This window comes from Mobula hypostoma, chromosome 21, assembly GCF_963921235.1.
Source record: "Mobula hypostoma chromosome 21, sMobHyp1.1, whole genome shotgun sequence".
Lineage (NCBI taxonomy): Eukaryota > Metazoa > Chordata > Chondrichthyes > Myliobatiformes > Myliobatidae > Mobula > Mobula hypostoma.
The window spans coordinates 18,313,583-18,328,231 of record NC_086117.1 but is presented as its reverse complement, the minus strand read 5'-3'; the positions used below and the strand labels follow the sequence as shown (position 1 = coordinate 18,328,231).

Below are 14,649 nucleotides of genomic sequence, written 5' to 3'. Positions count from 1 at the left end.
TTGTGTGAATCTCTCCTCTCTCCAACAACCCCTACCCCCCACTCTTGTCCTCCTTTGGACAGACTGCAATTGAAATCCGACTGCATAACCAATGTTTCATGGGTCTTTTCAGGATCACTCTATCTCCCAGTCTCTAAAGTTGATGTCCGGCATTGCCTTTTCAGTGGCTCTGACCAGCTGAAAGAATCCTGAAAAGGCATCGAGGCAATAGAAACGTCAAGTGCTTTCTATGTTGCGTGAAGGCAGGAGCTGGAAGATAAATCGTTACTTCTCTTCACGATATTACCATGATAAAAAAAAATTGATGGATAATTCCCCAGTGCTGGGCAGTGTCATTGCTGTCTTTTTAGTGATTTGATTAATTGCTTTACAATTTTCATCAAGTACCATTGCAGTCGGTTTCACATTGCATCCCTGTCAGGCGGAAGAATAGACTGACTGTTGAACGTGTCTGTGACTGGCCACCAAGCGTCTTGTGAGTGACCTCCCCCCAGTGGGTGCATTAACCACCAAGGGCATCCCTTTAGAGACACTGCAGAGGGGGTGGGGGCGAGAAATTGAGTGAGTGAAGCAGCCAGAGCAAGCACACACAAGAGATGTAATTGATGTTAGGACATAAACATTAGATTTTAATCAGCATGCAAGTTTGAAAAGGCTTTGAGTTCAGATTGTTCAATGAATAAAGCTGTGAAGGGAAGGCGTAAATTGGCTACATCTAGGAAGGCCATGCTTTAATTGATTTTGTAGGGGAATAGCCTTTTTTTGTAAAAGTTCCCGGGCTTCCATATGTTTAACAGGTACTATTCCTGGTTTCTAACAACATTACAAAAGGGGAGCAATTTAAATGCATTCTGCACTGTAACTGGGGGCGGATAAGAATTCATGGAGAGAAATCCTTATAAATTTCTTTTACATTAATATCACTGTAGTAATTGTTAGCAGGGTTTTTTGATCACTTAAATTCTGTTGTAGGCATTTTGTTTTCAGTGCAGATTAATCTTTTGTTTTGCAATAGTAAATGAAGCACAATCCAAATTAAACTCTGCACCTTAACGCTTTGATTTTGTTTAATTGTCGTGATTGTAGCCGGATTCAATTCAATGCTCTGTATTACTTAAGTGTCTCCAGCTTGTTCCAATCTGCTAATAGTTTTCATATTCCGGTATCATGTTACTGAATTTTAGAGTGTTGTCAAATCTGCAACCTACTGCATAAATAAAGTTAGCACCATTGTTCATCAAGATTTTTTGCTTGGCCTTTACAATTGTTGGTATAAGTCAAAAGTCCTGACCTGATTTTTGTCACAGGAATTGTTAACATGTTAGCTCGTTCTGGTCACATAAATTTGCTATAGTGACGGCTCATTCTTTAATTGTTCATGATAAATGCTATCCTCATTTAAAATATTCTCAACTTGCATTTTATTCCCATTTATTCTGTGTTATGAATTTTGCAGTGTGTGATTCATTTTGTTATGGGAATATTGTATTTTCTGCTTTGGTCTAAATGAGCTATTCACCTGTCAATATTTTCAAAGAAAATTGTTTCCATCAAGAGCTATTGTTAGTCACCTCTATCTTTTCAATCTCAATTTCTTGCCCTCTGATTAAGGAAAAAGAAGGAAAATTAACCTAAAATTTTAATGTGGTGCAATAACTTTTTAAAACTGGTTCTGTGTAAATAAACTACTGTGTACAACTTAAGAGCAAGTTCTTTGGTTTTGGTCAGTGAGAAATCTTAGTACCCTTAATTATAAAACAAAGGAAAGGCATTTGCTGTGAATAAGAATTGCCTTGATTAAGTCAGGGTGCTGCTGTCTTCACTTGAATTATTTTTGAAATAGTCTTGTTTACTCACTGCATTAGGGTTATGGTCCTGAAATGCTAGCAATGCCCATATCCCATGTTTAAAGTTCAAAAAATGGGAACTTCCCACCTTTTGGTGTGGTTTGAGTTCTGTGTTTGTTTTTTTTATAGAGAACAAAGGAAGCAACAGCAGGGCATCTAGTCCTTCTGAATGCTCTGCTCTGCTGAGTAAGACTAGCTGATCACATTTCAACACTTCGTATCCTTTCATTTTCCCCTAATTTCCAAGACTCTGTATTGAACGTGCAGAATACGTGAGCATCTACACCCCTCGAAAGATTTGTCACTTGTAGATGAAATTTCTCCTCTTACACCTAATTGGCTCACTACCTGTGAGACTTTTGTTCATGAGATCTCAGCCAAAATCAACCTGCCAGGTCCCCTAAGAATTTTGTTATTAAAAAAGGATGTATACTCAATTTCTCCTCGTATGAAAGTGGTTTTATTCAATGGGCCTGTTTGCACTCTAAAGTAACTTTATCCTTGCTTGGGTAAGATTATGCACACTTGCAGTTCTCCACGTGTGGTCTTGCCAAGGCCTTGCATGATTGCAGTAAAATTATTTTTGCGATCTGATCCTTTTGTACAGAATTTAACATTGTTTTACTTAATTGTATATGGTATCTGGTTATTACATGCTTTCTGTACAAGGAAATCCAGGTCCCTCTGAATACTTTAATTTCTTATTTTAAATTATTTTAATAAAAGTTCTTTTCTATTTTCTCCAAGGTGCATAACTTCTGTTATCCTTGCAGCTTGTTTTCCTGTCAGGCTTTATATTACAAACAGGCTGGAATATGCTACACTTGCTTTACCTTTAACTTTTCTTCCTGTAAACACCTGCAAGAAAATGAATCTCAAGATTGTTAGGATGCTGCTGTCTTCACCTGCATTATTTTTGAAAAGTTTTTGAAATTTTTTGGTCACCTACTGTATACTTTGGTAATAGGTTTACTGTGACTCTGTTCTCCTTAATGAAATAGATTGCAAAGATCTGAGATCTCAGCACTTATCACAGAACATAGAAATCTACAGTACATCACAGTCCCGCAATGTTGTGCTGACCGTGTAACCTACTCTAGAAGCTGCCTAGAGTTTCCCTAGCACATAGCCCTCTATTTTTCTAAGCTCCATATGCCTATCTAGAAAGCTCTTAAAAGACCCTATTGTATCTAATTCCACTGCCGCTGGCAGTGCATTCCATGCACCCACCACTCCGTTTAGAAAAACTTGCCCCTGGCATTCCCTCAGTACCTATTTTCAAACACCTTAAAACTATCCCCCCTCATGTTAGCCATTTCAGCCCTGGGAAGCAGCCTCTGGCTATCCACACAATCAATGCCTCTCATCATCTTGTACACCTCTGTCAGGTCACCTCTCATCCTCCATCGCTCCAAGGAGAAAAGGCCAAGTTCACTCAACCTATTCTCATAAGGTATGCCCTCCAATCCAGGCAACATCCTTGTAAATCTTCTCTGCACTCTCTCTATAGTATCCCCATCCTTCCTGTATTGAGGTGACTAGAACTGAACACAGTACTCCAAGTGGGGTCTGACCAAGGTCTTGTATAGCTGTAACATATCCTTGTGATATTCCACATTTACAACCTGCTAACTTGAAAGTGACTCACAAATTCTTGAACTTTATTTTCTGTTTTACGAATAACTCATTCAGTGCTTATAATTTCCCCAATTACCTGGGCAAGTTTTGTGGAATAACTTTTAGAATGATTCCCTTTATTAAAAGCTTTTTGGATTTTGAAATAATCCAGTCCTCGAGTTTACCAGGATAGTTCCAAAATACATTCTTGATTTGTCAAAACAGTTTCCCTTTTCATATCACCATGTGGTCATATTTTCTTTACTAATCTAATAGATATGTTGCTAATGATAGGTTTGAGGGATTTTTGCAATCACTGGTTTATATATTCCTGCTTTTGTCCCTCTTTCCTTAAATAAAAGGGTTATGCTGCTCTCTTTTAAACTAGGCTTCAGAGAATTCCTGAGAATTCTTGAAAACTAATTTCAATTCAATCGTTTGAAATACTCACAAGGAAAAATTCACAGGGAGTAATTAATACTTTTTAGGGCTTGGTGTTCATATTGAGACTTTTCTCAAACTTTCCCAATATTTGGATGTCAGTATTTAAGTATATTGCAGGTGACTAAAATTACAACAAAATTTAAGCTAATGAACATGAGAATACACTAGCTTTACGATTTTCAGCAAGCAGTTAATCTGTTCAGGCATGTTAATATTTCCATTTTGTTCTTCAGGTGGAGAGACTATCAAAAGCATTAACCAACAAACAGGAGCACATGTAGAATTACAGAGAAACCCACCACCAAATTCTGATCCTAATATTCGAATATTCATCATTCGTGGAGCTCTACAACAAATTGAACATGCTAGACAATTAATAGAAGAAAAAATCAACGGGGTGAGCTTTCTTTAGTTCTTCCATTTAAAATGCATTCAACCTTTTCATTTCACTTCAAATTCACTTCACAGAAACTGCATCCAAAAATTGGACCTTATCTCGTGTTCTTGTAAGTTGAAGGGTCAGGACCCTTCTAACTTCAGCAGAACTGACCCATGTCAATTCTTGTATGTTTCCTCTTCTGCTGATGCACTTTGCATCCACCTTTGGTGCAGTGATTCACAGAATGACCTCCAACATTTGCACGCTCCATTGTCATCAAATGCGCCGGCCACTGGTATAGTGGCATCCGCACCAGACTTCGGGGCGAGTGATCCCAGGTTGGAATCCGGCCGGCTCCTTGCATGCTTTCCATCCGTGCTGGGCTCAGAATCATGCTAAACAGACAAATGGTAAAAGAAATGGTTAGTTTGCCGCCCGGTGCACCAATGAGGTGCAGGAGGACATCAAAATCAGTCCCAATATCCCATGAGTGGGCAAAACCTCCTTCCTCATCTGCTCTATCCCTTTATATTCTGATTTTTTAATTTGTCATTCTTCTAAATTGTATGCAAGGCCTAATCCTCCTATCTACCTCATGAGTACAGATTATGACCACAACATCTGGTAATACACATTCCACCTGGAATATTTTGCATCCACTTCGTGCCATTTTTGACCTTGACTTAAGGGAGGTGATGTGCCACTGTGGAATTGTATACGTGGCTACAGGAAAGGTCATCTGTCTCAGTAACGTGAAGCCCTTGTTACATGTTCTTCCTCCCATTGTATGTGAGTCATGTGTGGTATGATGGATTTGGCTCTGGCTGCAATCCCCTGAAGAAACTTTACCTTGAATTCGATAGCACTTAAAGAGACTCCCCTGCCTACAGGTCTTGAAATTTACCTTCATCTAACAATTTGGATGCTCAATAGATGTGAATTTGTGGAAAGTATTAAATAACTTCAACCTCTTTCACTTTAGTGTTCTTTGTACACTTTTAGGGTCCTGGTCCTGGCGGCCCTGGAGGATTTAACACGAACCCTTACAGTCAAGGACCACCTGGCCACCACCAAAAGTAAGAATCGTATTAGTATTTTACCCTTGCACGGTTTCCTTTTAATGAACAGAACTGATCAGTTGACATTTGTACTCTTGAACTAACAAGCTTTTGTTTTGGGATGGAAGATGTTAGGTCATTTCCAGTGTTAGTCATGTACTTCTGTCCCACCATATGTGGCTTGATTTATTTCTGAGGCTTAGTATCTTATTCTGGGATTTTGAGTCCATATTTAGTCATAGGAGTGGAAGCTGCTTACCTTCTGAGAAATCCTTGCCTGATATAACATGCACATACAAAATCTATTCTTTCGAGTATCTCACAACTTTGTTAAGACTTATAAAATATCCAACCTAAAGCAGAGATTCCCAGGGGTTTTAGCCAAAACCTATAAAATCGGTTTACTTTGAGTCCCCTTTAATTTTCCAGCTACTGTAATCCATCTCTCTCCCAGCTTTAAACCTACAACCTAACACAACACTGCTCACCTGCATGAGCGAGTAGTAAATTTTCTCCTTGTTTCCTCCTCCTTTTGACTCCACTTCCTTCCCTTCTTCCCCCCCCCTTCCCAATCTTCATCCCACAATACTTGCACCAAAATGTTTCCCTTTTAAATCTATGTTGTGCACCATACTGGTGAGAGTCGAAGGCTGCAGCCTTGCCTACTTTGATTGTCAGTGCCAAGCCTGCCATGAAAAGTTAGCTGAATTTCTAGCTTTTTGTTTCCTGTATTGTTTGGAGTTGAATTAATTGTCCCCATTTTCATATGTCGGTATTTAACCCATAGGTTAAGTAGATAGCAGAGCCAATGTACAAATTATACAAGTTTGGTTGAATCTATTCTTTCTCCAAACATAGTGGTCCTCCACAAGCCTTTATGACACAGGGATGGGGAAGTGCATACCAACCCTGGCAGCAGCAAGGGCAGCAGGATCCAAGTGAGTATCTTGTTTGCTTTCAGCAAAAAGTCTTTGCTTTTCTTGTACATTGTGGTATTGGCTGAGCACATTTTGATCTCCTTTCTCATGTGCTCCACAGGCCGGATAAAACAGGCTTTTCATCACCCTTGGAGTATTAAAAAAACACACTGCATAGGCATGTATAGAAATCTCAAATACTAATCAGTGTTGTTTCATTCATCCTTTCTGCTCTATAGTTCTGGTACCCACAAAACCTGTTTTAGTAACCTCAGTTGGATTTAGTATAATTATTTACCAGTTTGTTATAATCCATCTGCAGTATATTTTTTATTTAACAGCCAGCAACCTCAGGTTTATATGTGGCAAACCTTGGACTATTTAAAGTAAACTTGCCTACCATAGGACAGTTTAATCATATTCATTGTGTTCTTGCAATCATATTGATGTTCTTCTCCTATTTTCCTCCTTTGAGAAGTAGATTATTAAAATCATTTTCTTCCCCCAAGAGCATAGCATCCAGAATTGTAACTTGACCTTGTGCAAACAAACCCAGCGTTTGGTGAATGGCGTAAGAGGAGAGGGAGGACAAGAAAACATCTGACCAACTCTTCATTCAGCAGTGTAACCTTGTAAAATTTGGCAATCAGTCTTCAATAACTCAGTGAAACAGTAGATACCAGGGCTAATGTTGAAATTGTGTAATACTCTGGGAATGAATGCACATTTTAAAATGTATTGTGGTTGGATTTATTTGTTTGTTAGCACTATGATCCTCCGGAAACCCTTTATGACAGGGATGCCAGCCGGTGGTGTATGCCACACTGGACTTTGAGGCGAGTGGTTTCAGGTTCGAATCCAACCAGCTCCTTGCGTACTTTTCTTCCATGCTCGGTTGAACTTCGAGCTGGCAACTTGGTCTTGTTTAAAAAAAACACAGACGTGCTAAAGAAATGGCAAGGTTGCCATCGGATGTACCACAAGGTGTGGAGAGGGAAAACAAAGAAATAAAGACCAGTCCTCACAACACTGAGCAGAAGAGTAGGTTTAATCACTACAGTCACAGAATTATGGCAGAGAACGAGGTCAATTTCCCATTAACTGAAGAGCATTCTATTTTTAAGGGAATCTTGGGTGTAAAAATAGTCTTTAACATATATATATAAAAAAAGTTTCTCCAGGATTTTCTTTCTAATTTTAAACTTTGCTTAGTTGTATGCCCCAAATTGTTTTCTCTAATGTTTAAATATCACTCCAGCATGTTAATGTGCCAGTAGTCTAGTGAAATACAGCAAGCGAAAATAGAGATTAAAGGGTGATGAAAAGTCTTAAGCCAAAATGTGACAAACTTAGGTTTTGGATGGGGCTTGAAGATACTGAATCAACTGCTGTGCAGGATTCAGTAATGTGGGTATGGATTCTTCCAAGGAATATGAAAGCATCTCTTCTATCCTGACTGGGTTTGCTTTTTTTCCCTAGTTAACTACTGTTCTGGAGTTGTACATGGAGCATTCTAAACTGTCCTCAGTTTGCGTGCTTCCATCCCTGATTAATTCCATTACAGAAGCAGTTAACTGCTTTGTTCACTTTATCTAACCTCGCTGAGGGTGCCTTTTCAGTAGAAGTTATGAAATATCTCGGATTAGACTCAGTGTAGTAGCTCTTACCCATCAAAGGAATGGAAGCCTATGGAAGTTACAGGAAGCCTTCAATGAGGCTTTGCTTCCTCTCCTCCCAAAACCATGCATTCACTTGACAAAACCATTTGAAAGCCCAGTCATTTGGCTCACTAATCATTTTATTCTATCATCACTTATTGTTACTTTTACAAAGTCATCTTGTGACTGGGTGGATGTATTGAGGTGATTAATATTGGCCTTGCCGGTGATCCTCCTGTAAAGAAGAATTCAGTAAGAGAAGGATCAAATCTAATATCACTGGAGGCGACCAAGAAGGCATTAACGGGGGAGGTACTTGGACTCTGATTCATTTGGATACACTTGTCTTTTTGGTTGGGTGGTGGGTTTATATTCAAATGGTTCAAAATTATTTCTTTAAGACTTTGACATCAAAAGCAGTAACGCCACAGCATTATGAACTATTCCTACCACACGAGTTAAAGCTATCAAAATTAGTCAGTGATCGTTACTGTCACACTGTGTGTGTCTAGGTAAAGCTGCACAGCATTTGGGTTCAGCAGCCTGGTCAGCCTACATCTCCCAGTTTTACCAGCAGCCTAGCCAGCAACAGCAAGCAACAATGGGGCAGAACTCGCAACCAAATTCAGGTGTGTATTTGTGAAGAGAACTATTTCAACAATGCGAGCATATGCATTCCACTTCCTGCGGCCCAGCACTTGCTACCTCTGCAATTCCAGAATCAACATTAGTGCTCTCCTTTATCCTCACTAATGTGAGAGGGGCAGCGAATATGCTCTCTAAGGCTGTTCTCTCGCTTGATTCTAAGCATTATCAAACTTTTGATTTTAAATTCTTTGTCTGTTGGCTAAGGGTGTTGAGTTAAATGTAGCCTCATACACTTTAGTATGGAACAACCCAAACTATCTTATTCTTTATATCTCCCTCAGTTTTTCTCCTTCCTCGCTTCTTAGTTGTCGTTATTACACCCTGTTGATTGAATACCATTTATCAGGAGGGTTCTTGACTCTCTGCTAACATTGCTCCAGGATGGCTGTAGTTTCAGTTTTTTTTGGTTTGCTTTGTTTTGCTTTTACTACGTGCTAGTCTGCAGTGGAAAAATCTCCTGGGTTGATGGTATCCAATACTTTCTGCTAATGTCACTTCAGTGGTATGGTTGTCAATTCTGTTTTCTGTGATTGGAAGTAAAATGGGTTGTTACATCAGGATAAATGGAATTTGCTCTGTACTATCTTGGGTTCCATCAGTGTAGTAGCATTTAGCACATGCCTGTTATGTATGCTATGGGAAGGTTTCAATGAGGCTTTGCTTCCTCTCCTCCCAAAACCATGTATTTACTTCTGACAAAGCTATTTGAAAGCCCAGTCACTTGGCTCACTAAACATTTTATCCTGTCATCGCTTTTTTAAGCTTTTACTAAAACATCTTGTGACTGGTGGATGTATTGAGGTGATTAATATTGGCCTTGCCAGTGATCTTTCCTGTAAAGAAGAATTCAGTAAGAGAAGGATCAAATCTAATATCACTGGAGGCGACCAAGAAGGCATTAACGGGGGAGGTACTTGGACTCTGATTCATTTGGATACACTTGTCTTTTTGGTTGGGTGGTGGGTTTATTTTCAAATAGTTCAGAGTTGGTCCTTAAAGCTTAGACATTGAAATCCAAGCAGTCATGCCCACTGCATTATGAACTATTCCTACCACACGAGTTAAAGCTATTAAAATTAGTCAGTGATCGTTACTGTCACACTGTGTGTGTCTAGGTAAAGCTGCACAGCATTTGGGTTCAGCAGCCTGGTCAGCCTACATCTCCCAGTTTTACCAGCAGCCTAGCCAGCAACAGCAAGCAACAATGGGGCAGAACTCGCAACCAAATTCAGGTGTGTATTTGTGAAGAGAACTATTTCAACAATGCGAGCATATGCATTCCACTTCCTGCGGCCCAGCACTTGCTACCTCTGCAATTCCAGAATCAACATTAATGCTCTCCTTTATCCTCACTAATGTGAGAGGGGCAGCGAATATGCTCTCTAAGGCTGTTCTCTCACTTGATTCTAAGCATTATCAAAATTCTGATTTTAAGTTCTTTGTCTGTTGGCTAAGGGTGCTGTGAGTTAAAGGTAGCCTCATACACTTTAGTATGGAAGAACCCAAATGACTTTCTCAAACTCTATCTTTATATCTCTCTCTCCAGTTTTTCTCTTCCTTTGCCCCTTAGCTGTCGCTATTTAGTTCTGTTGCCTGAATACAATTTATCAGGAGGGTTCTCGACTCAGTGTGCTAACACTGCTCCTGGATAGCTGTAGTTTTGCAGTATTTTCTTTTTTGGCCTACAATTTATTTGGACTGTTAACAGTGGGGAAAATCCTGCTGGGTTGATAATGTCCAGTATTTCCTGATGTTGCTGTTTCAGTAGTATTGTTGGGAAAACTGTCTTCATGATTGGAAGCAAAGTGGATTGTGACGTCAGGGTAAATGGAATTTGTTCTGTATCTAAGGTTAAAGTTTCCCTTTGCAAAATGGGCTTGGATCACATCCAGTTTCACTTTGCAAGGTTTTTGTAGTGCATTTATATGCTTAAAGAATCTGCAGTTAAATCAAAACATTTGAAAAATGTTGGAGATGGGAGCCCATTTCTAGCATGTCATGTAGATGGGTATCTTAATGTATTGCAAGCAAAACCATCAGTTATTTATAACTTGATCGCAAATCAGATTGCTAAAAAGTTATTATACAGTTAATCGTGTGTCTATCAAAATTTCTATGCTGTATGTTGCCCTATATGGATTCCTGTATAGTTTTGTAGGGTACCTTGCCCTTAAAACTTTCTGTAATTAGTCATTCATGGTGGTTGCTTGATAATCAGAAAGGAAGAAGCTTCGAAATAAAAGCAGCATCTGTAGAGAGCCAGAGGATGTTTCAGCTCAGTGATATTTTTCATAAGAAGCAAGAAATGATGGAAATCGAAGATTTTTAAAAATGTACAGTACTGTGCAAAAGTCATAAACACCATACTGTACTTGGAGCAAAGAGCAAGTTTGTAAATTTGATGGGAGCAAAGGATCTTGGAATGCAAGGGTGGAGCGCCGCGGGAGGGTAGCTTGCATTGAAGTGCTGGGAGGGGGGTGCAGATGAAGATACATCCAGCCCTGAGACACCAGGCAAGGTCGTATGAATTCACAGTTGGTATAGTGATCATTACAGAATCCTGCTCCCTCCCCTCTCTCTTCCCCAATTCCCAGCCATGATTCCCCTCTCCCTGTCCCCTTCCCACTCTCAGTCCACAATACAGACCCATATCAGAATCAAATTTATCATCACTCAACTATGTCATGAAATTTTTTTTTTTGTGGGAACAATACATAAAATTACTACAGTACTGTGCAAAATTCTTAGGCACATATATATTGCTAGGCTGCTTGAGACTGTTGCACAGTACTTTAAGTGTTGGACAAGGGGTGGTAGTGGAGAGAGCAAGAAGAATGAGTGAAACTGGGAGTGACTGAATGACACAAGTAACACTGCTGAATGAGAGTACTTCAACCACATTGATCACAGGTGATGTATCAGGAGGAGGAAATGTAAAGAAAGGAAGATAGATGAAGATTTGGGAGGGTGTGATTGGCGAGAAATGCTGCAAACATGAGACACAAATCAGTAATCACTGGAAATCTGAAATACAAAAGAATACTAGAAATACAATGCAGGCCTGGCAGCATCTGTGGAGAGAATATAACTGAATTAATGTTATAGGCTGATCTTTCATCAGAACAGGGCAGTTCTGTAAAAGCTGGTTGCTGAATTTGGTGTCTATTCAGAAGGTGAGTTGCTTAAACCTCTGTTAGACTTTTCTGGAGCAGTTTTGGTTTCTATTGCTCCAGCAAGCTCTGTTAATTATTGTATTGAGCTGCACATCACTGATCATGACTCTGAACTGTGCCATTTAAGTTTTATCAAAGAGGCTCTCATCAGTTAGAATTGCAGAAGAACTCAATAACATCCTGAAAATCCCATTGCAGCCTTGACTGCGAAGTTCAACCAGCAAGTAGTATTAACTGCACTGTGCTTCAGTTATAAATGTTGCTTTTAAAAATACATTTTCACAGAAATGCTGAAGTAGATATTTCTGTCAAGATCATTGTTTATTGATGTACTGTAGCATAACTAACATTAGCACCATTTAGCCATTATTAATGTGCATTTTAAAAGCTACCCTTTTTTCTCAGCCTTGCACTAAATGTATCTGCTATTGTAAGAGTTGTGCATTGTGGTACCAGATACAAGCTTTTCTTCGGTATGCTTTACTTGGTCTATAATAGTAGCTAACCCCTTCAACTGAATGTTCTTCATTAAATGAAGGCTGATTTTCAGACCTTGTACTAAAGCTCAGTGAAGCTATGAATATGTGGTGCTGTATTAGGTTTGAAGGAAATGTAGCATTTTTATAGCCGCTTTAAATATCCCAAAGCCAATGAGTCATTTTAAGATGCATAGAGAAAACCTGTACATAAATGTTTGTTACGAAGCTGTTTTGCTGAATCTTTCATTGCTAGTTAGCCTTACTTGCAAATAGAATGTTCCATAACTGAGAGTGGGATTTGTAACTTCTACAAAAGTTCTAAATTAAGGTAATTTGAAACTCATTACTCCAACACTGTAACAGTTCAGGGAATTCCTTGGTGTCTTTCTTTCTCACAACCCATTAGTTATATTCTGATCTGGAATGCTTCGTCACTTTTCTGATTGGTTATCCTCCAGTTGTATAACTTGATTGTTTTCCATTCACCAACCTCAAAGTGTGGGCTGCTCCTTGCAATTCCAACTGGTTTGAAAGTCTGGAAATCGAAGTGAGGTTTCCACTGATCCTTCTGAGCTATTAACTTCGAATTGCATTGAGTCTGGGCCTTCCTTTTTAACACCCTCAAAACTGTAGCACTGTTCCTTCCCAGTTTTCTTTCATTAATTGCTATGTAGCGATATTTTCTGTATTTCAACATTTAGTTCTGCTAAAGGCTCATTGAAAGCAATACCAAATCTTGTAAGATTTGTCAAGAAAATCCAGTCTTCCAATAGATCTTTGTATGTGTCTTGACTACATGATGAAGCTGTTGATGCAATCATCTGGAATTTGATCTGTTTACCTTGGCAAATATAACTTTTTTTTTCCTTGGGAAAGAGAATTGCTGTTTCTCATTTTCATGCACTAACTGCCTTCGTCTCCACCCCACTCCCAAAGTATAGATAGCATAAATATAATTGCAGATGTACAGTTTAGTTATGGAGAAGAAAAAAGTCTGCTAAGATTGCAAGTCTTTTCTGATGTTCCTGTGTAAATATATTTTTTCACTCCAGAAAATGCTTGGGCTTGGCTCACTGCCTGTTTGATAAGGCTGAGATCCACAAGGCCAAGTATTAAATTATGAACAACCTGTGTGTGGAAATTATTAAAATAAGTTCAGAACCACATGGTAAAATGGAGCTGTCTAGGACGATGCGTTGGGAGATTATATCCCAGTACCTAAATGCTCCTCCCAACCTTGACAATCAAAAATCATCTAATCCTGTTTGGACTATGTTCTGAATTGTCTTTGAGCAAACTTGGTTGAAATTGAATCTTGTGTAGTTATTAGTAACACTTGCTAATTATGCAAAGTAACAAAACACCTATTTACTGTAAGTATCCTTGGTCTGAAGCTATTCTGAAAGCTGGGTCTCCTTTTTCTTTGCAAAAGAATCCCTTATCTTTTTCTGAAAAATGTCTTTTTATCGATTTGTGAAATGTAATTTTTTTAAACCTGCCCACAGATCAGAATGGTGGCCAAACTGGTCAGATGGATTATTCCAAAGCCTGGGAAGATTACTACAAAATACTTGGTATGCACTTTTCTTGGACTGATATTCTATAATATTTTTGAGTTACCTTCTCAAGAGTATTTGCACAAAGCAGCTACTGTGGAATAGAGAATTCCCTCCTTCCCCACCTCTTACTAACTCTTCCAACCCCACCTCTGTCCCTTCTTGCTTCAAGTATTTATAATCTTGCTTTGGTTGAGCTTCTGCTTTTCCAGTTGAGTAAGCGGATATCTTCTGTGCTGTTTTATAAGGAGTGAATTATGAATACGTAAGTGGTTATTGTGATTTGTTCACTGAATTCTACTGCTTGGAGGATGGCAAAAGGTATTATACAGAAATGGTCTCCAGTATGGTACATCAGTCAAACTGAGCGATATAGGAGTGCAAGATATTCTAGTTGAGGAGTCCAGGACTAATCCATAGGGTCTCTATTACGGAACTGCAACTAGAAATAAATCAATTATGTGGGAGGGATATGGATCCACCTTCTGTGCAGTATACTTTATTTACTTTGGATAGCTAATTCCAAAACCCTGCTGGATGCAAATTTAATCACAAGAGACTCTACAAAATATTGGAAATCCAGAGCAAAACACACAAAATGCTGGAGGAACTCAGCAGGTCGGCCAGCATCTATGGAGAGGAATAAATAATCGATGTTTCAAGCCAAGACCCTTCATCAGGACTGCAAAGTTGGGGGGGGGCGGTGAGCCAGAAAAAGCAGGGCAAGAGGAGCACGAGCTGGCAGGTGATAGGTGAAACCACATGAGGGGGAAGGAGCATAGAGATGAAGTGAGAAGCTTGGAGGTGATGGGTGAAAATGATTTATTTTATTCCAACCAGGGAATGACTGTATGTATAGGTTATTGAGCAGTG

General features: G+C 39.2%; 2 protein-coding genes across 8 annotated transcripts in view; one reads left to right on the top strand and one right to left on the bottom strand.

The window, feature by feature from the left end:
• LOC134359833 (uncharacterized) overlaps nucleotides 1-14,649 on the bottom strand; it is a 53,660-nt gene that overhangs the window by 12,991 nt on the left and 26,020 nt on the right. For both annotated transcript variants that reach the window (XM_063073557.1, XM_063073556.1), the window contains exon 2: nucleotides 4,459-4,682. In XM_063073557.1, coding sequence (XP_062929627.1) covers nucleotides 4,459-4,681 — 223 coding nt within the window. In that variant the 5' untranslated portion in view covers nucleotide 4,682. The remainder of the gene's footprint in view (nucleotides 1-4,458; nucleotides 4,683-14,649) is intronic.
• fubp3 (far upstream element (FUSE) binding protein 3) overlaps nucleotides 1-14,649 on the top strand; it is a 97,087-nt gene that overhangs the window by 64,255 nt on the left and 18,183 nt on the right. For 3 of the 6 annotated variants that reach the window (XM_063073550.1, XM_063073552.1, XM_063073554.1), the window contains 6 exons: nucleotides 4,142-4,305; nucleotides 5,290-5,363; nucleotides 6,204-6,283; nucleotides 8,433-8,549; nucleotides 9,684-9,800; nucleotides 13,726-13,794. In XM_063073550.1, the coding sequence (XP_062929620.1) occupies nucleotides 4,142-4,305; nucleotides 5,290-5,363; nucleotides 6,204-6,283; nucleotides 8,433-8,549; nucleotides 9,684-9,800; nucleotides 13,726-13,794 (621 nt within the window). The remainder of the gene's footprint in view (nucleotides 1-4,141; nucleotides 4,306-5,289; nucleotides 5,364-6,203; nucleotides 6,284-8,432; nucleotides 8,550-9,683; nucleotides 9,801-13,725; nucleotides 13,795-14,649) is intronic. The other 3 variants (XM_063073551.1, XM_063073553.1, XM_063073555.1) reach the window with 3 other exon arrangements.